Here is a 24,440-nt window from a genome sequence, read left to right as displayed (position 1 = left end):
ACCGTTTTGCAAGCCTCATCCCACCGGTGTTCACCTATGAGGAGCTTGAATCCTCCACAGTCACGTTTTCCCCAAGAGAAAAGTGACAATGAGTTCAACTTTGTCTACCTAGGATACCAACTCAATGGGAGGCTCACGACGATGAAGCACCTCCAGCGGTAGCATCGCGTGAAGATCTCTACTCTCAAGTATGCAAATTTCGTTTGTAATTGGATGACAATTTCACAGAGGGACTCAATTTTCACAAATTAAGACATGAGGGATTAAAATCGCTTGTTTTAAACATTAAGGAGCTAAATCACACAATCATAATAAATGAGGGATCAAAACTGCAATTAAGTCAATAAAATATATGTTTTGAGCATACAAACAAATTCAATTTTATCATTACTACAATGAAATTAATTATTTTGATTTAATCTGACAGTTTCAATTTTTTAGGATTAATTGTTCTTAAGTTAAGTTTACTCAAGTCAAATACAAACAAAATTTAAGGATGTCATCAACCATCCAACCAATCATTTAGCGAACTAGAAACTAGATATGAAGAGGAAGACCCTATGTCATAGCATAGAGATATTTAAAGCTTACAACCTTGGTCTAATAATGGGTCCCTTGAATTAATCCATTAGTTGGGAAATTAATCATACAGACTACTGAGGATGGACACACTAGTAATCAGAGAAAGAGACAATACAACATTCATCTTGTTCTAAATTTATGATATTTAAGGAATTGCATTCACAACCACCATGTGCGTATATATAGCAAAAGAGTAATCTTGTATCATGGTACATCATCCTCCTATACATAATACATCTTTGACCTCTTGACTAGAAGAGGAAATGAGAGATGAAAACAAATGGAAAAATAAAACATAGCACCTTCACTACCAGCCATCTCTTTCCCCACACACCGTTCTTATCTTGAGTGCTTGTGCTTGTTCCATTGCCAGCATTAACAGTGGCTACACTAGCTGCAGTAGGTTTTCAATTTCAACCCCACAATGTTAAGAGAAAAAAATGTAAAGCAAAACCAGAGTTACAAAAACAGAACAGAAGAGACAAACGAAGTAACTATATGTTTTGTTTCACATAATCACATTATTCATCTACAGAAACACTTCTAATTCTATAACGTTAATTTCATCATCAAAACATATTCGGGTGAGGTTCTTAAAAGCACTTCACTTCATGATGAAAATCAGTTAAGGCTAAAGTAGAAAAACCAAGCTTCCAAGTTAACATGAAAGTGATTTTAGTTCTTCTCACAATACAATTCTATTATTTTGCGATAAAAAATGTAAATCACTCTTATGTTAAACATGACTAAACATAAATTGCGTTACTTTAAACCAAACATGCTCTAACATTCTTTAACAAAAATCAAATAATAATATATATCTTACGACTGGGAGAGGGAGCTGGGGTGGAAAAGTTTAGGCTTATGCCTTTGTCATATCCCTCAAATACTTTAGCTTCTCGAGATTTAGGTGCCAATTGCAAAACATCTGCAACACCATATCATTAAACTTTGATTGAATTGAAGGCAGAACGAGCACAAAAAAGGAACAAAGCATGATAGATTAATGGAGATTAATTGATACTCACCAACACACTGAGTAAAGTTTACGGGTGTTTTACAAGCACCTTGTAACTTGAGAGCACGGAGGACATTGAATTGCACGTCTTTGAAGAGTAAACAGAGGCATCTCTTGCCGTTGTGATCAATCTCTTTGATGCCAGTGCAGCAATCTTTGGGTGGGGCATTGGCTTGATCCATGACATAGGGAAGGCAATATGTTATACCAATGAGTTTGTTGTAGCATTCTGCTGTGTCTTGGTTTAGGTTTGAGCTTGCAAAACCAACCAAAAGGAGCAGTAGCAAGGTAGAGGAGAGTGCTAGATTCATATTCATTGCCCTTTTGGAACTCATTTAGAGATGCTGAAAAGTAATCCCAAAAAAAAGGAGAGAAAAGAGTTAGATGCGATATGACAAACTTGATATTTGTAATTCTTTTTAATCATCCTTGTCTCTTAATAAGAATAAATTATATGTATGTGATTCATAGATGTTGATGATGCATATTTTTCTCATCTTAAAATTGTGTCTCTTTCTTCATACTTATTACCTATGTGAGATTCTCTGAATATTTATGAAGAAAAAAATAGACACAAGGTTTTACATGACACAACCATAACGATAACTATGGTGGGTTCTTTAAGTGACTCACTATGACACATCAAGAAAATTGTCTTGGAAGCCACAAATTACTAAAATGTATTTCTCTCACATCTTTATGCTCAACCTCCAAGAACATAGGAGTTCCACCGCTTTGGCGCTCCCTACCACCCTCACTACTCCTAAAACTCATGCCATCACTCCAAATCAACCTTATTGCCAACTAGAGTGACCGTACTCAGCCTCGTCATCACGTTATCCTTGTTTATGGCCCTCATTTCCACCACCATTCTCCATTCCTAGAGCTTCCAGTGGTCATTGGCAATGGATGTAGACCCCACCATGTTCTTCATCCACAACGACCGCTTTGCGAGCCTCCTCCCACTGGTGTTCACTATGAGGAGCTTGAATCCTCCACCAATCATGTTTTCCCCAAGAGCAAAGTGACAATGAGTTCAACTTTGTCTACCTAGGATACCAACTCGAAGGCAGGCTCGTGGCGATGAAGCACCTCCAGCGGTAGCATCGTGCGGTAGGGATTTCTACTAAGTCATTATGCAACGAGATCTTGATCTTCTCCTCCTTCAACAATCCACCCCCCGTGAAACTCCATGGATACTTCAATGACCTATGGAGGTTGCTCCTACTCTATGGCCGACATTGTACTGAATGGTACCCTAGCGAATCACCTCCACTTCCGAAGAAGAGAGAGGTAGAAGATAAGGTTGGACATTACTTTTCAAATCACGATGGTCATGGAGGACCTTGTGCCTCCGATAATGCTCATGGATAACACCTCCTCCGACATCTTCTTTGAAATTGAGATGAGGATCAAGTCGGGTGACTTCGGGCTCTCAAGGTAATCCACTAATCCTCCAACAAATTCGTATGGCGGACAGGAGATAATCATGTATCTGGATCCAAATTACTATAGATTATTATGGTTGGCAAAGAAGAGTGGCGTGTATGACATCATATGTGTTGTTTGGGCTCATATATGGACTCGGTGCGGTTTCATATTCACGATCTACAGTCGTTGCACCAAATCCTTGACCTAGTTCTCGCACTCGACTGCAAAGCTACCACCTTCAATGTGGTTGCAGCATTAGGAAGCTCACATCGCACTAAACAAGGATGATCGCTCAATTCCAAGGTTTGTGATATCTCAGTGGAGCAACAAAGTAGTGAAGTTCTAGTGTTCTAACACAACACAATATATGATTATTCAGTTGTATGGCTGTCGTGAACGAGGAAAATGACGATGAGAGAGACATAAATTGAAGGAAAGATACTTTTGTAGAAAATATTTTGATAAAAACAAACAAAAAAATTACATGATGAGTAATGAAGGTAGTGTTATTAAACTCGGCTCGAACCGGCCGGTTAGACCGGTTGAACCGGGAACCGGACCCTAGACCGGTTCGAGCCGAGCATCGGATCAGCCATGCAAGCCGCCCGATGTGAACCGGTCAACTCGGTCGGTTTTTATGGTTAAACTGGAGACTCGACCGGTCTCGGTTGAACCGGCCAATTTTTTTTCCTCAGTTTTTTTTTTTGAACAGAGCATTTTTTATTTTCTTAGCATTTATTAGTTGCGAAAAAATTTTAGAAAAGTTTTTAGCTTGGATTCGAACTCATTCCCTCAAGATTCAATGCTGTGAACCATACCAACTAGGCTAGACAAGTGTTTTGATATCATGGTTACATTTAATTATATATATATATATATATATAAATAATACTATAAACAAGTAAACATTATTTTTTTTTAACGAAAGTAAACATTAGTGTTATTACACAAACTAACTAAAACACAACCCAACCATTATAATAATTACTTATATATATATATTTAACAATAACTATTTTTTAACGTTATTTAACAATTGTTTCAAAAACGTTATTTAACAATAAGTTAAAATAATTATTTGTGTGTTTTTATTATGAAGTTATTAATTAATGTTAGTTAGTATTATTAATTCTTTTAATTTTTTAATATAGAATGAGTCAAGTTGTTCTGTATATAATTTCTTTGGGTAATGATATATACCCACCTCATTTTTTAAACACTTCATTTCCACCTCTTTTTATTTTTATCTCTCTCATCTTATCATCTATCAAATCTCATATTTTATCTCTCTTACTTTTTCTTTTCTTCCTATCTCTCTCACCATTCCACCTCTCCACCTCAAAAGAGAGGTGTGGATGAAACATTATCCAATTTCTTTGCAAAGTCTTCTTGTCGTTTCTTTGAGGACAAATTAAAGAATATGAATACCAAGCTTTGGTGTTGTAAAAAATTGAAAAATTGAAAATCTTTTTAGTTACCCTGAATCAGAAACTGGATTATATACAAGTTGTTTCATGTGTATATATCATTTGTTAGCTTATGATGTACAAGATCTTAGTTGTTGAATTCTGTTTTAAACTTGTTTATACACTTTTTGTTGTGATTAAAGCGTAAAATCGATGTTGTTTGATGATGTTTAAAACTTATTTTAGTTATTTGTGAGTTGTGACATTTTGTTGTGGTAAAACATTCCTTATTGCTTTTGTGTGTACGATATTTTGTGACATTTTATTATGGTATTATGAATTTTTTTTAGTGTCGACCGAATCAAACGGTTCAACCAGTGACCCAGTGGTTGAACCATTGACTCATTGACCTAGTGCCTCGACCGAGTCGATCACCGGTCCGAGTCTGATAACACTGAATGAAGGCCTTCAAGCTTATAGAAAAATACAAACCTTCAATTTAGGATCTACAAAAAGAATAAACTAAATTTATACTTTATATTAATTTCAAGAATATTATTATTATTAATTTTTTTTTGAAAGAGAATATTATTATTATTATTATGACGAAATCAGTACTTTTGAATTTAATTTAACAAGAATCAATTTTTTTAGATTGATTGTTTTAGAGTTAAGTTTATGGCATAGGCTACGGTACAATAGCCATAATGTCATGTATTGGTGCATGATAGCTTTCCCACCATTGATATAATAATAAAATTTTGGACGGTTGAGATTGGAAGAATGAATTGACTACACTACCCTTTCTGCACTCTCTCCTCTTTGGTGGTTCCCACTAACTTGTCCAGTAATGTTGAGCTCAGAATAATCAACAAAAAATCTTCCCTTTTCTCCTAGAAATTCAACTAATCTGTTTTTTTTTTCATAGGCAAAGTAATTATATTAAAGGGTCCCAATATACAAGAGTAAGAAACAACACAGAAACAAGAAATCAAAACTGGAAAAAACACTAAACTCCTCCAAAAGCAAGCCTCACAAGTAGAGAAAAAATAACAGTCCAATTAATACAGGAGCCTCGATGTGGAATGGAACCAAGATGCTGGAAGCAAGGAAGCAAAGAAACCAATCTGTACAGAAATCACAGCTTGAACAGAGGTAAAGAGTCATAAGAGTGTCATGCTCCAACACTAAAATAGCAAACCATAAATTCTCGGAACCGTGATGTTTCTCCTTTGTTTTCTATAGTTATTGTTGATGTTCAGGTTCAGGATGAAAGTTTCTCTTTTCTTTTCCTTGCAGATCAAAGCTTTCTATGGGAACTGAATTCTCGGAACCGTGAAGATCTCTAACAGAAATGTAGAAACTACATTGTGATATTGTTAATTGTGTGAACAAGATACAATGCTGCTTAATATAGTTGCAGCTTGGATACAAAGTGAATGAACCTAGACAATCTAATGTATCTAATTCCTAACTAACTTCAACAAGTATAACAGAAGCATAACTAACAAAACTACTACTACTAAGCTTGACTCTCACTCACTAAGCTTGAGTCAAGCGGAGGTATTTTTATCTCTAACAATCTCGGCGAGATTGGGCGCTGGAGACCATAAATTCACAATTAAAATTTTCATTTGCTATCCTTTGTTACCTTCAATGGCTTTTTGTACTAGTTTTTTGTTTCGAGAATTAAGTAGCATAGTGGAAACTGGAAAGGAGGGGGAAAAGGTTCATTGGAGGTAGTTTGTGAGTATTCTCTTGATTCTATTATCTTTCAATATTTGGTGAACCGGTATTCCGAACAAGATGCCGCATCAAGCACTGCATCAGAAATTGGAGTAGATTTGTGAAGAGAGGGGAGAAGAAAAAATAAGTGAAATGGCATAGATTCTAAATTTAAGACTACTTTAGGAGTAAATGTGTCAAATGTGGGTGATGTAATCATACACCATTTGAGAGGGTGATGCACCCTAGCCTTTGCCTAAGTTTATACCCAAGTCAAATACAAACAAAAGTTAAGGATGATGACAACCATCCAACCAATCATGTAGCTAACGCAATGGAAGCAAAGAAAAAGGAGTTAAAGCCAACCTTGCCAAGGACATATCATTAATTATTCATAGCAGAACGTACAAACTTTGTAATAAATATACATAAATACCAATACACCCTACTATTGAAATTTGAAACTTAACCTTTTGATAATGGTTCAGACTAGCAGGAGGAAATGGGAGATGAAAACAAATGGAAAAATCACACATAGAACCTCCACTACCAGCCATCTCTTTCCCCACACACCGTTCTTATCTTGAGTGTTTGTGCTTGTTCCCTTACCAGCACTAGCAGTAGCATCACTAGCTGCAATGTCCAATTTCAACCCCACAATATTGAAAATTAAAAGAAGTGTAAAGCAAATCCATTGAGAGTACAGAAACAGAACAGAAGATTAATGAAGTAACTACATGTTTGATGGCATCAAGTTATTTATCTGCCCAATCATATGTCTAATCTTCTCTAACGTGATTTTTCATCATCAAAACATATTTTGGTGAAATTCTTAGAAGCAATTCATCACTTCAGGATGATAAAATCACGTTGAGACCAAAGCAGAAGCCCAAGATTTTGAGTCAACACTTAACATGAAAGCAAATTTAGTTCGTCTCATAATACATTTCTATTATTATACTACAAAAAAAGTAAAAATCACTCTTATATTAAAGATATTCAAACATAAATCATTTTACTTTCAACTTTATTTTACTATAATCAAATTTTCCTGAGTCAATTCTATCTATTAAATTGCTGTGATCACAAGGCTAAACCAAACAATGCACTAACATTCTTAACAAAAATCAAATAATTTATATCTTACGACTGGGAGAGGGAGCTGGGATGAAAATATTTTGGCTCACTCCTTTGTCATATCCCTCAAATATTTTAGCTTCTCGAGATTTAGGTGCCAAATGCAAAATATCTGCAACAACATTTCAAACTTTGATTGGACTGAAGGCAGAACAGAACCAGCACAAAAAAGGAATAAAATAGAGATTGATACTCACCAACACACTGAGTACGTAAAATTGACGGGTGTTTTACAAGCACCTTTTAACTTGAGAGCAAGGGGGAGTTTGAATGGCAGGTTAAAGTTGGGGCCCCCACCATGATTTTTGAAGAGGAGACAGAGGCATCTCTTGCTGTTGTGATCAACCTCTTTGATGCCAGTGCAGCAATCTATGGTAGGGGCATTGGCTTGATCATTGACATAGGGACTGCAACTAAATATAGGAAAGAGTTTGTTGAAGCATTCTGCTGCATCTCGGTTTATGTCTGAGTTTGCAAAACCAACCAAAAGGAGCAGCAAGGTAGAGGAGAATGCTAGATTCATTGCCCTTTTGGAACTCATTTGGAGATGCTGAAAAGTAATCCCATAAAGGAGAGAAAAGAGTTAGATATGGTGATGTTTGCACACCATTTGAAAATTTGTGTTTTTTTCTAGAATTTACTATGGCAGTTTGTTGCTTGTTGTTTTATTTTTTCTTTACTTTTTTTCATCTTTCACTTTTTGTATTTGCGCTTAGCACCGTTATGCTAAATTTAAATGCAATTCTTTCGTTTATAAAAAAAAAAAAACCTAGAAAGTGTGAACACATTTTGCATAAACGTTTAAATGGTCAATGCGTCTGAGCTGCCACCAATGGGTCCCACATATATATATTTGTCTTTCGTGGGCGTGGCTGTGATGTGGAACAGTAGCAAGGGAGCATGGGGGTCCTAAAGAAATACTGAATGCAAGTGCCCTTTTAGATTGACGGGAATAGAACTATAATTTGATTGGGCTGGCTAAATCACCCATAAAATTATTGATAGAAAATTAAATTAAAACTGTGAAATTTATAATATTATCTTAACTTTTTATTGATATACCTAGAATTGAGTTGAATCACTTGCTAAATAATTTATACGACCCCTAATCTAAAGGAATAACGATACATACGAAACTAAATACTAGGAAAAAGGCAAGAACTATTTTTAGGGTTGAAAACTTGAATTACTAGCTACATAAGCTTTTTCTAAAATAAAAAAATTTGAAGTACAAAGAAATGTACATATAACTTTTTATGACTTCAAATTTAAAAAAAAAAAGCTTACAAGCAATTCTTGAGTTTTGCCGTGCTTAGTTTCCTAAGAAACATTCCTATTGATTAAAAATACAGGAACTCAATCCAAAATTCAAGGTGATGATGGTGGGTCAAGGGTGCATGCGAGAGTACCACCTTCGTGTCATGTCCATGTCTCACTCGTGCATCACCCCAATACTCAATTCTCCATGGTATTGCACCGACACTATAAGTCTTGAGCTCTTTTTGAAGCATGTACAATGCATCCCAGGTGTACCAACCATGATATATACGTTATACACTTTATTTTCACTTATTTTTATTTCTATCTCTTTCCTCTTATCATCTATCATATCTTATATTTTCTTTCTCTTACTTTTTTTTTTCTTCCTATCTCTCCCATCCTCCACCTCTTTTCACCTCAAAGAGGAGATGTGGACAAATAATTATCCGTGTTAGTTGGATGAGTAGTTCCTTTAACAAAGAGAGGAATGTCTGTCAAATTAGTAAGATTTCCATGATTTAATTAATATGATATATGAATGATTGAGTCCTACAATGAACATTGAAGGTAGACATATCTATCTATCTATCTATAAACTCTATAAAAGAAGAGTTTTAGCAGTCTTAGGGGTAAATCTGTCAATCAACAAATAAATTTAAAGGCAATGAAGCTTGACCATGGATATTTTGGTAAAAGTCCCTTTTATTTCACTTAGATTGAATCTCAGCCATTGATTCACATTAAGTTATTATTTACGGATCAAATCTTGGCCATCCAAATCCTCCAGCAATCTCCTTCTTTAAAAAGAATCATCGACTCTCTAAAATCCCTAACCGTGCGTTTCTATTTTGGAGCCGCTTCGTCTCTAGCTTTTATTCTTCCTTGCCGTTACTCTCAAAGTCTCTAAAATAAAGTTCTTGCTGAATCACGCTTCAGCCCTTCCCCATGTTCGTCGAGCTTGCTCTTGCTGCCAACGGAGAAGCAGTGAACAACGACGGCGAAGCAGATGAGATTGAAGGCGGATTTCAATCTTCTAGGCTTTGGTTCTTTTCTTTTCTTTCGTCTTTCTGGGATTTCAATCGCGTCGCACGTTATCACTTTCTGATTGTTGTTTTTGTAGGGGGTTCTTTGCTTATTTCAGAAATTGGTGGAATGATCTGGGGTTTAGGGTTTCTGCCGCTCTTTCGATCATCAGGATTTGATCTGGACAGCCTTCCTTCCAAGGTTATCACTTCTCTTTCCATGTTTATTGTTTTCGTTTTGCTAATTTTAGCTTTCACCAACTACCATTGCATGTTTTGTTTTCTATCATCTGAATCCCTGATCTTTCAACGTTTTAACTCATATTCGATTACCCATCTTTATTGTTTCAGATTAATCTGAACCAGAGCATGTCATTTCCGTCATCATCGTCCAGGTCTGGCGCTTCAACTCTTTCCTTTCTCTCTATGTTTTTATTCTGTTAATTTGATTTTTTATGTTTCATGTTTTTGATTTGTTTGAGAAGCTGTTTAAGTCAGTATAGAGTTGGAAAGTGTCGAATAGGGTTTTCAGTAGTGTTAGAGGAAGAGAGCTAATACATTATGAATAATCTAAAATTGATTTTTTGAACTGCGGCTCTTCCGACAGCGGACTAACATTGTTATTCCTGATTTCACCTATTGAGAAGTATATGGTTTCTTTTTTCAATTTCAGGTTTTTGGAGTCTCCGTTTTTCCTTTGCACTTGATTTTCTATAGTTTTCATTGTGCTGAGCCTGTTTTGGAAAACTTCTTTTGGTTGTTATGGATCTTAGGGTTCCAAACTGAGCTGTGATCAGCGAAGAAATGGTGTTTTTCATTCCCTTCAAACTTGAAATTCCCTTCGCTAATAAATGGTGGCCTGAAATTGCATTTTCCCTCTGTTGGTTGCTGCTGTGATCATGGTTGAGAAGGAGCTTTTAGCTTGCTGTTTCATTGGCTGGCTATGTAGCAACATATAATTGTGAATCTGAATTGAGTATTGACTGTTTTAAAATAAACATTGGAGGCATTATATTCTATTGGATATGCCTATTTATTAACCAATGGTGAATGAATGGGAAGGGAGAGTACCGCACAAGATTTATGATCATGCAATTTGATTTAATTTTCACACAATAGGATTGCTTGCTTTAGAATGGGTTAGTTTGACTGTCATAGTTTGGCAAGTATATGTAGGTCGTGGGTCTCTGCTAATGAAAATAGGAACGACAGTAGAAATTTGATGCATAATGAGTGGCCAAGTTGTAGGTTGGATTGGGGATGATTTGTACTTCACCTTCAATTGTTCCACATTTTAGTAGTAGTAGTTTCAAAAAAGTAGGCAGTGATTTACATTTTGAAATTTATCCTTCCCTGTACTCTATTATCTCTCTTCCTTTTGTGAAATCGTCAAATCCACCTGCTTTCTCTATAATATGTGTTGATTCAGATTGGGACTTACTTTGTGGGGCAGTACTACCATATGCTTCAGAATCAGCCAGAGATCGTGTTGAAAGCTGTAAGACCCGGATTTTCGGAACAAGTTAATTTCCGACTCACGCGTGGAATCAGTGTAAGCGTGACAGGAGTTTGATATTTGAGAAAGATTAATGAAGAAGAAAGTTCAGGAATTGCTCGAGGAATGTGGCGTTGTTTCTTTCGGAGCTAGTGCGAGTCGTCTGCACACCTGCCTTATGGCGAGCATGTCCAGAATAGGCTATTTCGCTCTTAAAGCAACGTTTTAAGTGAGAATTCGAACTCTTGGAAAATTTAAAGTTTCTCTTTATTTTTCCATCGACCAGCGTTTCATTTCGGAACTCTGGACTTTACGCACGATAGGTTTAACTTTTCGGATGTCCGCCGACGCTAATTTCTTTGCTTCGAAACCTTAGTTTTGAGCGAAGGATGAAGACGTTTTCTATTCGGGACATCTAACGAAGATTCCGTCCGCGTTTCCAGACTTGTTTCGACATTTCCAATCTTTCTTCTGTTGGAAGTTTTGTCGTCTGAGCATCACAGCAAAAAGTAGTTTTTCGGGACAGACTGACTTACACCGCTTTTGGCGTTTTGGATATCGTTTTTCCCAAATCTTAGATATTTGTTTTGAGTTCTGGAATTCTGACGCCAGAATCTCTCTTAGAATTCCACGGTGATCGTGCTGCAAAAATCGGAATCGCGAAATTTTCATTTTCCCGCGATTTCGCCTGCCTATAAATAGCTCAAAAAGCAAAAATTCCTTCATTTTCTTCCTTTTGTGGCTGAATTTCGTGGAGAGCAAGGGGGGAGGAGATTTTCGCGAAAACTTGACCAATCTTCGTGCAGTTCGTCCCTACTTCTAGGTATCGAGGTAACTAACACGATACCTACCTCTGATTGTTGTTTCTGTTGCGTTTCTGAAGTCGTTTCTGTGCTCACAGTTTTGAGCTTTTTCTAAAATGGTCCGATTTCTTCGATTTCTTGGTTGGGTTATGTTCCTTACGTTCCCCTGAGTCTAAAACCTCTGTCAGTAAACGCTGATTGTGATCCAGTTGTCCAGGATCTGAAAAACTGTTTCAAAACCCTTTTTGTCTCACATTTCGAAACTTTATTGTCGAAAAGACTTAATCTGACTTCGTGCCTTTAGGAATTGTTGTCAAGGATGTCATGAGGATCATTGCTGTCAAATTTGTTTTCAGAACTGATAACTTTGAAGTTTTGAGCCTTTATTTTGGACCAAAATGCCCCTGGATAGTCGTATTTCGGCCCGATTGTCCGAAAATTGTTCTGACAGTTTCTTTGCCTTAGTTTTACCCTAAAACTACCTTATGAATTGATTTGATCGAAGAAAAAGAGTCGAAGCTCTTTTTCCTTTGAGGCCGTGGGTTATTACCTTTAGGGGGGAGTTTTTCGTTTTCGAAAACTTGTCCTTTCGTACCCGATTGTCGTATTCTGAAGCTTTAATGCTTTGTCTATCGTTTATGTATTATTTTGCGATCGAACTAATCGATTTTGTTTGGTTTCTGCTTTGTTTTCCTCCGAGGTTCAGTTGAAGGAACTTTGGAATACTCAGAGCAATTGTTTGAGGAGAACTTTGTTTGCGAAGCTGGAACAGCTCGAGGTTAGGGCAACTTGCTATATTTAGCTATGATTGCATGATAGGCGTCGATAAATTCGACTTATGCTTTATCTGATGTTGTTTATGATGATGATTTATTGTTATGATTGTTTTCATAACTTATGATATTGATGATGTGTTGAATTGAGCGTTTCGACGCAACTTCGGAGTGGAGGTTCATTGATCTGGTGATCTTTGACATTTCGGGTTGGATGAACAACCCTAGGAAAGTCCGAATGTGGGGTTTGAGACTTAGCCATTTGTTGGGATTCGTTGGAATTCCTAGACTTTCCCCGGGAAATGTATTTTGGGTGGTTGATTTTTTGGAAACTTAGAATGATAGAGCTTTCGAAAAATAAAGACTTGGGAAACTTAGACTTTGAGAAATAAACTCATAATTTGACTAATTTGAATTGAAATCATTTTTATTAACGTTTAAGCATAGGAGAACTGAAGGGGAAAAATATTTATGAAAGGCGGGGAAAAGTCGACTTATGTTGTGGGTTTGGAGAGTTTGGAATTGGGAAAGCCATCAAGGTGGGCTATGGTGATGATTGAAAGTCACCGAGTACTCTAGTACTCCTGGTAGTGTTGTTCGAGTCGTGTTGTATTGACCGGCACAGACTCTGGGTTTTGTTTGGGCTGTGTTGTATTGACCGACACTAGACCCTCGTGTATTCTTGTTGGTGGAGTTGTGTTGTATTGACCGACACTAACTCTTGGGTTGTTTTGAGTTTGGGTCGGAGCAGTTTTTGACCATCGAGATTTGATGAGTCAGATGACTCAAGAAGTCATCAAGGGTGATCGCACTCCTTTCATAATTAATTGTCTTTTGTCGCCGAATCGACATATACCTTCGGGTACAGTATATCTATATACCTTCGGGTACAGTATATACCTTCGGGTACAGTATATACCTTCGGGTACAGTATATCTATATACCTTCGGGTAAAGTATATACCTTCGGGTACAGTATATCTATATACCTTCGGGTACAGTATATACCTTCGGGTACAGTATATCTATATACCTTCGGGTACAGTATATACCTTCGGGTACAGTATATCTATATACCTTCGGGTACAGTATATACCTTCGGGTACAGCATGCCTTCGGGTAACTCGGCCATTCGATGGGGGATATGATCGACTGTGTGGTTAGGATCGACCTGTTGATGTCAGGCATAGCGGAGGGAAAAGTCGACCCGCAGGGTTAGGACTGATCCGACTATGTCAAGGTTGTAAGTGACACCCGAGGGTTATGGTCGACACAATGCCAGTGTTAGGACCGACTCGATCGTGCCCAGCCTATTTCCTCCGGAACCCTCTTAATTGACGTTGCATTGACATATCATGCACTCTAACTATATTTGTTGAGGTATTGATGATTGAATTGTATTAGAGATTTGATACAATGCAGAACTTATATGTATATATACAACATATAAACATACCCCCCTCTATCGCATGTTGATTGTATATCTATTGTATTCTGTAAGTTGACCATAGCACCTTGGCTTTGTTTGTATGTTTGTGTTTGGGTGGTCGGCCTGCTGCCAGGCGTCTGTCAGCCGGTTCGTGATGATTCGTTGTGCGGGAAAGACCCGGAGCGAAATGTCTATTACTGAAGCTTTCGACGAGGACCCGGACTTCATGGCTGATCGAGGGAGAGTCGATGATAGTAGTGTGGGATATGGGTGGTTAGAGTCTTTTGAGTTGGTTGTCACTGTCATAGCTCTGATTCGTCTTACTTTTGGGACCGGGTAGGTTCCCGATATATGGCTTTTGTGTGGTTCTCTTGCTGAGGATCACAGAGAGTCTGTCGGACTATAGGGGTCTTGGGTTGAGGCCATTTTGAGGCCGACTTTCTCTTGGATAGTGGTATATTTGATGCTTTTGCGTACAGTTTTGGTTTGTATATATTCGCCTACGAGCATGTTACCTTGGAGTCACTGCGTGTGCGCGTGACGGGATAGTGCAGCAGAGGCTGTACCTTTGTATATGTTGTTTATCGGTTAGTTTAGTTGTTGGGCTTTGTTTTTATTTCTTTATTGCTTTTATTAAAAGGAAACAATCAAAAAAAAATTACCTGTTTTCCGCGTAAAGTTTATTTTTGGTTATTAAAGTGACACCTGGAAATCGGGGTGTTACAAAAGCTAATGGAAGCTGTAAGTTCACCTCCATACCTATTAAATCTATTACTCCTATATATGGCTGCTGCATTAAGAACGTGTTTGTCCAATTGTATAGCTACAATAATTATTTCGCAGTATAATAGCCATAAAAAGATACATTTAATTAGATAGCATTACTCATTTCAAAGTAAATTATACTTCCAAATGAAAATCAATTGAGGTATTGATCAGCTTATCTTTTAGGTGAGATCAGCTTGAGTGAGTGGAAATTAGGAGGTAAAAAAAGAGGGGTTAGAGTTTATATTTGATAAAACAGTCATTCAATTTGACATTCCACATGATTGAATTTTTCTGAATGGTTATTTCAATAATTGTGTTATTGATTGAATAGAAAATTAATCGTGGCCGTCCCTTAGTTTGATCATGGCCGTTGACATCCTGACTTTCTCTCTTCCATTACATTCAAAACATCTCTTTCCAACTTCTCCCTTTTCTGCAGTTACGCTTTCTGAAACATATCAATAGGTCTCGACTCCCCTTCTGAAACGTAATTATCTCTTTAATTTCTCACAAAAACTTCTGGGTAAATTGCTTCCAGTTATAGTCTCTGCAACTCTTGCGGCGCTGCTTTCGTTTCCACTAGGGTTTGGCCGCACAAAATCGTCAACTCTTCAACTCTTTGATTGTTCTTATGAAAAATCCTGATGGAATTTCTTAAGGACTGAGGCTGCTAATAGATCCAGTAAGAATGACACTTGAAGAGGATTTTGAAAAAACAACATGCAAAAGGTTACACTAAATTAAATTTTACTATAAAGTAAATGGAAGCATACACTATAAAGTTCATGAGCATACACTATAAAAAGTACATGATAGTAGTTTCTTGGTTTTAATTGAATATGTTTTGTTTATTTTTATTTTCGCAGTTCCAGGATCAAGTCTCAAATATAAATTCTAACTTGACAGTTGCAAGGTTTTGGATTCTCTGCTTCATAGTCTCAATAGCTATCTGCTTGCTATTCCTCAAACACTTCAATTAGCGTCGTCCATGAATTCTGCAGCAGACCAACCCTCGGTGGAGAGGAGCATTCACGCGAGCCCTATGCAGCAGCTTCGGTGGCACCGACCTTCATATGGATTTGTGAAAGCGAACTTTGATGCGACATGTTCAGATACTCATAGAACTGGCTTTGGTTTGATTATTAGGGATGTCCAGGGGGGTTTATTATTTGCTGCGTGCTACAAACCTCTAAGAAAATTCAATCCCACCTTGGCAGAAGCAAGCTGTTTTAGGTGGGCTTTTGAAACAGATTGCAGTATGCTTACTAAAATATGGCATTCCCCGGGTATTTCTTTATCATATCTGCATTCCATTCTGGAAGAGTGTAAGATGATTATTTCTAATGTAGGCACATACTCTTTTGTTCATGTAAAACGCCAGTCTAATATGGTTGCTGATCTAATGGCAAAGTATGCCTTTGTTTTTCCTGATAATGTATGGGTTGAGGAAGGTCCAGTTGGTTTAGGATCAATATTGTTAGAGGACCAATCTTCCCTTTTCATTCCTAATCAATGATATATATGTGGTTTTCCTGTAAAAAAAACCATATATGTTTTGTTCTACATTAGTTTCTTATTTCATCACAAAAGGATTTATGACATATTTTGCGGTTCAGACATTTTTACTTTGCAATCGTTTTTCGGTGATTGCTTAGTGTTAATTCTTATTTGGTTTTCATTTTGCAGTTACCATCTGAGTCATCTTCTGCACGACCATCGCAGATTCTAGCTCCAATTTTAATGGGGACGTGACATCTACACCTGCGCTGAGCTTTGCCCCACCTGCTTTATTAAGTTGGTAGCAGCACAACAAGAAAGTTAAGGTAAAGAGCATGTAATATAATTCTTCATGTAATTGAAATGGTTGAAAAATAGATATCTTAATTAGATGGTGTTCTCTACATGAGTTCAATTTTGGGATGGTTATCTACAAAAGCTATATGCTTTTGCATTATGCAGACATTCAGACTTTTCTACAATGAGCAACTTCAAGTTAAATTAAGACTTAATTTGTATGAATCTTTGCTAGCATGATTCTTTATTTTGTTCATGGATTTGTTTCACATAATTCATTTTTCAAATTTCATCTTACCAATTACCAAACACGCTTACACACTTCTGTTTGGCAACTATTACATAGAATGCTTCACATCATACTTTTTCTATTTTTCTCTGTTTCAGATTAGTTTCAAATCAAAATCAGGCCGTGTAAAGGAACCTACTCCTACAACATGTTACTTGAATCACTGTGATTAGTGGAATACTTAAAGTGGCTGCTGCGGGAACATGAGAACATAAAATATTGGGATAAGGAAGTTTTCTGAAGGACAATTTGAAGAGGCTGAGATACTCTTCACTGTGATTTTGAAGCAGCTTGGAAACAACGTGCATATTAATTACTGAAATTGAAACCTGTATTGATGTTCCTATTATGTTCAGGATCAAGAGCATAATTTAGAGTTCGACTTTGGATTTGGCAACATTATAGTGGTCAATAGCGGTGCTTCTTAAATTTGTCTAGAGACTCTAGACCATGCTGAGGTGATTTGGCTTTTCTTCCTTCTTTATGTAGCACTTTATGCATGGAGCACATTGCTCAAAGTGACTAATTTTAAGGCTACATACTAAAATTTATGTAATAGTTTTGTTGTCTAATTATGACTAGAAGCATAGATGTGTCAAACAAGACTGTTATATGCACTTGACATGTGCAAGCCTTTGAAGGTCTGATATAAACCTGATGCTTTTTATTGTTATTATGCAGTTTGCTTTCCATTTGCCTCTTTAATTATGTGGGAACAAAATAAATAAACAAATAGTTTAAATTCTGAGCTAGCACACTCAATGGAAATTAAAACCAGGTGAATATGAAACACTTCATCAAACAAGGTTATATTTAGTTTGATTCACAAGTTTCTTCACAAACAGAACACTAAAAGTAATGCTTTTTAGAATCATTAACATATAGGCCGTGCATTGCCATAGAAAGCAACATTTAGAAAGAAAAGTTATCCCAAAAGGTATTATTCAAAGGACAGCAGTAGGAACAAATTTATTTCATAAGCTTTCTAAAAACCTGAAGCATTGTTAATATTAAACAAAACGGTACTCTTATTTAGATAATAACAGTTATAGGTATATGTACCTGCAAGTTTAAAAATTTTAAGACAAGGTACTCTTATTTAGATAATTAATCATGTCTTTATGAATTCCTAACTAATATTGATCACATATTCACCACCAAGATTTAAATACTAAACAAAAAGGTACTCTTATTTAGATAATAGCATATAATTAATTTTGAACTGTGAATATTGGACTTACGTCCAGGGGTTGCCCGCTAAGCGGCTGTCGCCTAGCCTGGGAATTGGGCCTCCTCCAGCAAGGCCCAACCGGCCCAACAGAGGCAGTTACATTTATCAGGCCCAGCTCTCACCCTATAAATAGGGAGCGGTTACCGTTTGTAGAGAACTTTTGGCTCATTTGCTCAATACACACAAGAAATTCAGTTATTTTCTCTCTAACTTTATCACTCTAAGTGCAATCTATCTACTCTAGGGGCTATACCATTTCTCAATGTTCATGGCAAGAACATTTGGCACCGTCTGTGGGGAACGAAAAATTTTCTATTCCCGAATCAGGTGGATTGGTTGCACGGTTGAAAGAAGCTTTGGTCATTGTTGAAGTCTTACAATTTCTGTAGAATTCAATTTCTGTATCATACAATGTTTAAAGAGAAAAAAATGAAAGCATTTTAATATTTTTTTAAACCCACAAGGATATATTTACATGGTACTTCATATAGCTAAAATTTGTATTATTTTCATGGTACTACATTTTCTTTGTAAGAAAAAAAACATAATTCAAATAAGTACAAATTAATTGAAAAAATATAAATATAATAAACAATAATACAAATTGATAAAAATTTAAGTTAAAAATGACTTCAAAAATTTTTAAATTTTTCTATAGGAGAAAATTAAATAATGTAGCATTTTGTAAAATAGGGGTAAAAACCACATAAATAAAATGATTACGTTTTTACAAAATATAAACAAACACATTTATCAACAAAAAAAAATCTTTTCTTATATATATAATTAATTTTTTAAATCCTTAAATTTTCCTTTAACAAACATAATAAATACAATACATATTTTTTTAAAGACGCAATAAACTAAAAAGAAGATCCCGTGCATCGCACGGGTAAATGTACTAGTAAAGTGTATAAAAAATAATAATATATCATATGTAATGTAATGACAGATCCACTTAAGAAAATGTGGAAGGTGTTCTACTATATTTTAAACTTGTTGTTACCATGAGTTATTTAATTTAAATTTTTTCGTGAGTCATTTAAACACAATAGAAATTATAGGAGACAAAATAGTGTATTTAAGCCAATAAATAGAATAGTAATAAGGTCATTAATTAGTTGTCCTATGCTGTGTTTTGAGCTGTTGGAGTGTTGGTGTTTTGATCAAGTCAAGTAGTAGTAAATACTAAATAGTAAATACACTCTATTAGTAGTAGTTTCTACTTTCTAGTTACTTAAAAGTAATCACGTGCCTTTGGACTATTCAGTTAAGAAAATTAAAAATAAGTGAATGCTCAATAGAATATGTTAAATACACGTATGTTCTTAAAACATTTGTTTTCAAAATCCTTAATTTAATTGAGTTGACAGAGAATCCTAATGACAGAAATAATTTCTTTTAACTTGATTATTGCCACCCATTTTTTTATGACCACGGGAATTTAGGTTCTTAACATACTTCCCCACCTAAGGGCCCGTTTGGTGCGACGTATAGTATAAGGCCTGATAGTATAAGACCTGATAGTATTAGGCCTGATAGTATAAGCCCTGATAACTTTCTTATACTATCCAGCGTTTGGTCATACTCTGTATAATTTACAATATCATTTAAATTAATGCAATTTTATGTTTAGTGAAATATTGAATAATGATATAATAAAAATCAAATATGGAGGTGATTATAACGGTGGTGGCGGTGGTGATGGAAGTGGTGGTAGGTTGGTGGTGGTGGTGGCAATGGTGGTAGATTGGTGTTGGTGGCGGTGGTGGTGACAGTGGAGATAAGTTGGTGGTGGTGGTGGCAGCGATGGTGGTTGTGGTGGTGGCGATGATAGGGTGGTGATGGTGGTGGTAAGGCGGTGGCGGCTGCGGTAGGTGGCGGCTATGGTGGAGGGTGGACGCAATGGTGGTGGTGGTGGTGGTGGTGATAGGGTGGTGGTTGTGGTGTCGGTGGTGGCGACGATTATGGTGGTGGTGGTGTCGGTGGTGACGGTAGGGCGGTGGTGGCGACGGTGGCAACGATGGTGGTTGTGGTGTTGGCGACGATAGTGTGGTGGTGGTGATAAGGCGGTGGCGGCTGCAGTAGCGCGGCGACGACAGTGGAGGGTGGAGGCAATGGTGGTGGTGGTGGCGATAGGGTGGCGGTTGTGGTGTCGGTGGTGGCGACATTATGGTGGTGGTGGCGATAGGGTGGTGGTTGTGGTGTCGGTGGTGGTGGCGGCAACACCGGTGGTGGCGGCGGCGGTGGTGGCAGCGATGGTGGTTGTGGTGTTGGCGACGATAGGGTGGCGGTGGCGGCTGCAGTAGCGTGGCGGCAACGGTGGAGGGTGGAGGCAATAGTGATAGTGGTGGCGATAGGGTGGTGGTTGTGGTGTCGGTGGCGGCAATAGAGTGGTGGCGGCGATTATGGTGGTGGTGGCGATATGGTGGTGGTTGTGGTGTCGGTGGTGGCGGTAGGGCGGCGGTGGTGGTGGTGACGGTTGGGCGGCGGTGGTGATCGGGTGGTGGCGGCAACACCCGGTGGTGGTGCCAATGGTGGTGTAAGTTGGCAGCAATGGAGGTGGTAGTGATGGTGACTTATACGTCACAACCTTATCATGTCTTATCCATCACTCACATGATGGATTAAATAATACGTCATTTTAACGTATAAGGGGACTTTGATGGATAAGCTTATACAATACAATGTCATCACCAAACAATGGATAAACTCATAATGTATTGTATAAGCTTATACTATCATGCCTAATACGGCGTGCCAAACGAGCCCTAAATATTCTTATTTGTCTCGTTCTCAAAATTTTATTACATTATTGTTGTCGTTGAATTATTATTTTCATGTGAGTCTTATATATATTACAAATATAAAATATAACATAAATGTGAGTCCTAAATTGTCGTCGACGTGGCAGACTATCGTCGCCAACCTGTCTGGCCGGCCCGACCAACATGTTGCCAACCCACCTAACCTGATGTTGAACTGCTCGACGCCGACACGCCTTGAACCCTAAAGTCGACCATAAATCCGACCTGAACCGTAAAATCAACCATAAATTCGATATAAACCATTAAATCAACCCAAAATCCTAAATTCAACCTACTCGTTTTGCTTGCTTGACTCAACATTGACGCGTCCGACTCAACGCCAACCCTTCCGACCCGACATCAACCCACCCGATCTGTCGCATACTCACTCCAATAGATGCCGATCCACCTGACTCGGTGCAAACCGATGCTTTAATAGAATTATGATGCATTTGTTTTAGGCTTGATGGATTTGGTTCAAAAGCTGGTGTTTTATCCAAATAAAAGCAATGAGATAAACAATGTGTTAGAAAAAAGTACAGAAAAAAAAAAGGTAGAATTGAGATAGAAGAGAAAATGAAAATGAATGTGAATGTATCAAAATCTATTAAAAATGAATTAAGTTTCATTTAAACTCCTTAAAAAGTGGAAATACAGTCGAGAAAAAGAGTAATTGGAAGAAAAGAGAGATAAGATAAGAGATATGACTCGCGAAATAGTTAAAAGATTAAATGAAGTTAAAATTAAGTAATATTCTTAAAAATCTGACGAATAATATTATTCTTGCATTAAAAAAAGTTTCCACATAATGTTAGTTTTTAACTTTTTAGTTAACTTTGGTCATGTGGCTTGTGGGACTCAAGACACAAGCCAATCCTTCTACTCCTACTACTACTAGTGACTAGAATGAATGTTGCAGAGCTATATGTTAGAGAGAGAAAGAGAAGGGTATTCTATTCTCCTTGTATTTGAAGCCTGCTGCATCTTCTCCATCACACTCTATACAAAAATATCTTCACCTGTTCCTCAAAATCTGTTTGTTTTCTCTGCTTCTTCCAACCATCTTCCTCCATCAATCCAAAGAAATCCCAGAGCTAACAAGTGAAGTTCCAAGATCAAATCATCAAAGCATGTAACATCTTTCTGTCTCTCTAAGCTTCTATATCTTGAAACAACTTTGTTAAATTGATCCTATACAATAGAAAACTGCTATCACTTTATGTGGATTTTGGTCTGGTCAGCTGGTCTGTTAGAACTTAGAATCCATTTCAGGGTCTGAATATATATCCTAACTTTTTGTCTTATTTCCACTTTTTGCTTAGTTTTATTGTATTGTAGCTCTACCCTTTACATCTTCCCAAAATCACACATACCCTCAAGTTCATTTCCTTGAAAGATTCAAACTTTGTTGTTAGAACCTTTTACTTTACCCCAAAATCACACATACCCACAAGTTAAATTCCTATAAAGATTCAAACTTTGCTGTCAAATTGATCAAAGGAAGATTGAAGAATGCAAGGCCCAACAGCATTTCAACCAATCCAACCCCAATTTCCTGAACAAGAACAGCTTAATTGCCCACGTTGTGATTCTCCAAACACCAAATTCTGCTACTACAACAACTACAACCTCTCACAGCCGCGCCATTTCTGCAAGAATTGCAAAAGGTACTGGACTAAAGGTGGTTCTCTCAGAAACATCCCTGTTGGCGGTGGAAGCAGGAAGAACACAAAAAGATCATCAACCAAATCCAAAACCTCTGCATCAGCATCAGCATCACCTTCTCCATCGCCAACAGTTTCCTCTACCTCCTCTGCAGCTCAAGCTACAGCTTCAGAGCCTGACCCGACCCGGATTTGCACCAACCCGGTTAACATTGGTGGGGGTTTCAGTTCCCCTCTTGCATCAAATGAGCATTTGGGGAACCTTTCATGGGGTGTGAATTCTAGTGGGTTGAATCTGAAAATGGGGCAGGTGGAAGGAGTAGGGGAGAATGCAAGTTCTGGTCAGCTGGTGAATCCGGGTTCGGGTCGGAGTCCCGGGTTGGAGATGCAGAGTAATAGGAATGCAGAGAGTTTTGTGAGTGTGCAAAATGGTGATTCAAGCTGCTGGAATGGTAATAATGGGTGGTCTAACCTTACAATATACACTCCTGGGTCAAGCTTTCAGTAGAAGCGAAGACAGGAACTTACTAAAAATTTGATCTATTTTGGCTGAATCTATAAGCATGTTTGGTTCTGCGGTTCGAAGCCTCATAATCACTTATGTGGAGAAGCTATGAAATGTAGCTTCGCCGTACTTTGGATTATGTGCTCATGGTGAATCCAAACACTGCTATGAGATTTTCAATTATGTTGATTAGTCTAATATATATGATTAAACATTAATGTTGTGGAAAGAGTTATATAACTATAGCTCAAACATATTGATACCATGCTATGGAGGATCACAAACCAGAAGGCCACTATATTAGCTTCATTTAGGTAAAGTCTCTATTTTGTTTCATTTTCATATATGTTTGTGGTTGGTGTTCTTCACTTTTATTTATCAATGGTGGAAAAGAAAAGAAAAGGAAGAAGAAGAATTTTACTTCTTAGGGCAGTGTGTGGTGAGATATGAATGTTGTTTGTAGTGACTGTCCTTACCATGCAGAGATATGAATGTCGACTTGGTGATTCTAATTTAATCTATGTGTATGTGTGTATTTCACACATGTGATTTGTTATATTTATTTAGTATTCAAGCATCCATGCTGTATGTATGGAAGTGCCTACTTGACAGGTTGCTCTTGTCGATGAAATTGTTTAGGAAATGGAAGGAGATCACATTGAATATGGAAATCCAATAGTGCATGCACTATTTGAAGTTTAATTTCGCTTTGGATAAGTTGTCTGATTGATCTCAATTTGTGTCTGTGTTTAATTGATGTGGGATCATCTTCATCCCAATCACCTACTTCTCAAGTGACCTATCATAGATCACATATTGTGTTGTGTTTAATACTGGACCACCCTGCTCTCAAAGTCTCATTATCATTTACTACCCAACACATGTCTTGAGTTGCCACTCAATTTTGACCAACTGAAGTCGGAGCATATTATTCACTCTCTCTGGTCTATTCAATGAGAGAAACCTGTACAAAATTTGAGAGTCATGATCCGCATCTAGAATCTTTGAATACTAGACCCGTTTCGTTTCTGTGCACAATTAAAAGATTCAAGGAAGTGTAATGACAATTTGATCTGCTTTGTTTTAATGAAATACTAGTGGGGTTCGAAACTTCAATTTCCAAGTATAAAACTTACTCCCTCCGTTCCTAATTTTTTGTTGTTTTAACTTTTAGTCAAAATTCCAAAACTTTTGTTATTTTAAAAACCCAATGCATTTTTTCTCAATTTATTCCATGTATACCCTCGTTTAATATTATATCTCTCACCAACCACCTCTTATTTTCACCAATCAAAATCATAA

General features: G+C 37.2%; 2 protein-coding genes and 1 long non-coding RNA gene across 3 annotated transcripts; 1 reads left to right on the top strand and 2 right to left on the bottom strand.

The window, feature by feature from the left end:
- Positions 1–616: 616 nt before the first annotated feature.
- LOC130748967 (non-specific lipid transfer protein GPI-anchored 14-like) lies at positions 617–1,985 on the bottom strand. Its single transcript, XM_057602221.1, has 3 exons — positions 1,611–1,985; positions 1,409–1,510; positions 617–976 (listed from the first exon to the last, which is right to left on the bottom strand). The coding sequence occupies exons 1-3, from the start codon at positions 1,933–1,935 to the stop codon at positions 834–836; spliced, it is 570 nt and encodes a 189-aa protein (XP_057458204.1). The 5' UTR covers positions 1,936–1,985; the 3' UTR covers positions 617–833.
- Positions 1,986–6,527: 4,542 nt separating this feature from the next.
- On the bottom strand, positions 6,528–7,980 carry LOC130749036 (uncharacterized). The gene is made up of 3 exons (XR_009022823.1): positions 7,497–7,980; positions 7,310–7,411; positions 6,528–6,795 (listed from the first exon to the last, which is right to left on the bottom strand). It is a non-coding gene; the product is annotated as an uncharacterized LOC130749036 (long non-coding RNA).
- A 13,871-nt stretch (positions 7,981–21,851) lies between these two features.
- On the top strand, positions 21,852–23,680 carry LOC130709456 (dof zinc finger protein DOF1.7-like). Its single transcript, XM_057558827.1, has one exon. The coding sequence runs from the start codon at positions 22,482–22,484 to the stop codon at positions 23,139–23,141; it is 660 nt and encodes a 219-aa protein (XP_057414810.1). The 5' UTR covers positions 21,852–22,481; the 3' UTR covers positions 23,142–23,680.
- Positions 23,681–24,440: the final 760 nt, after the last annotated feature.

The sequence above is a fragment of the Lotus japonicus genome, chromosome 3 (assembly GCF_012489685.1).
Source record: "Lotus japonicus ecotype B-129 chromosome 3, LjGifu_v1.2".
Lineage (NCBI taxonomy): Eukaryota > Viridiplantae > Streptophyta > Magnoliopsida > Fabales > Fabaceae > Lotus > Lotus japonicus.
The sequence above is the reverse complement of the archived record's forward strand: the minus strand, read 5'-3'. Positions and strand labels throughout refer to the sequence as shown.

Bases quoted from the DNA above. Each gene is read 5' to 3' on its own strand.
- LOC130748967 (XM_057602221.1), bottom strand. From the start codon at position 1,935: ATGAGTTCCAAAAGGGCAATGAATATGAATCTAGCACTCTCCTCTACC. The intron at 1,511-1,610 runs GTGAGTATCAAT...ATGGTGTTGCAG, and splicing joins AAACTTTACTCAGTGTGTTG to ATGTTTTGCAATTGGCACCT. The intron at 977-1,408 runs GTAAGATATATA...AACCTACTGCAG, and splicing joins CCCAGCTCCCTCTCCCAGTC to CTAGTGTAGCCACTGTTAAT.
- LOC130709456 (XM_057558827.1), top strand. From the start codon at position 22,482: ATGCAAGGCCCAACAGCATTTCAACCAATCCAACCCCAATTTCCTGAA.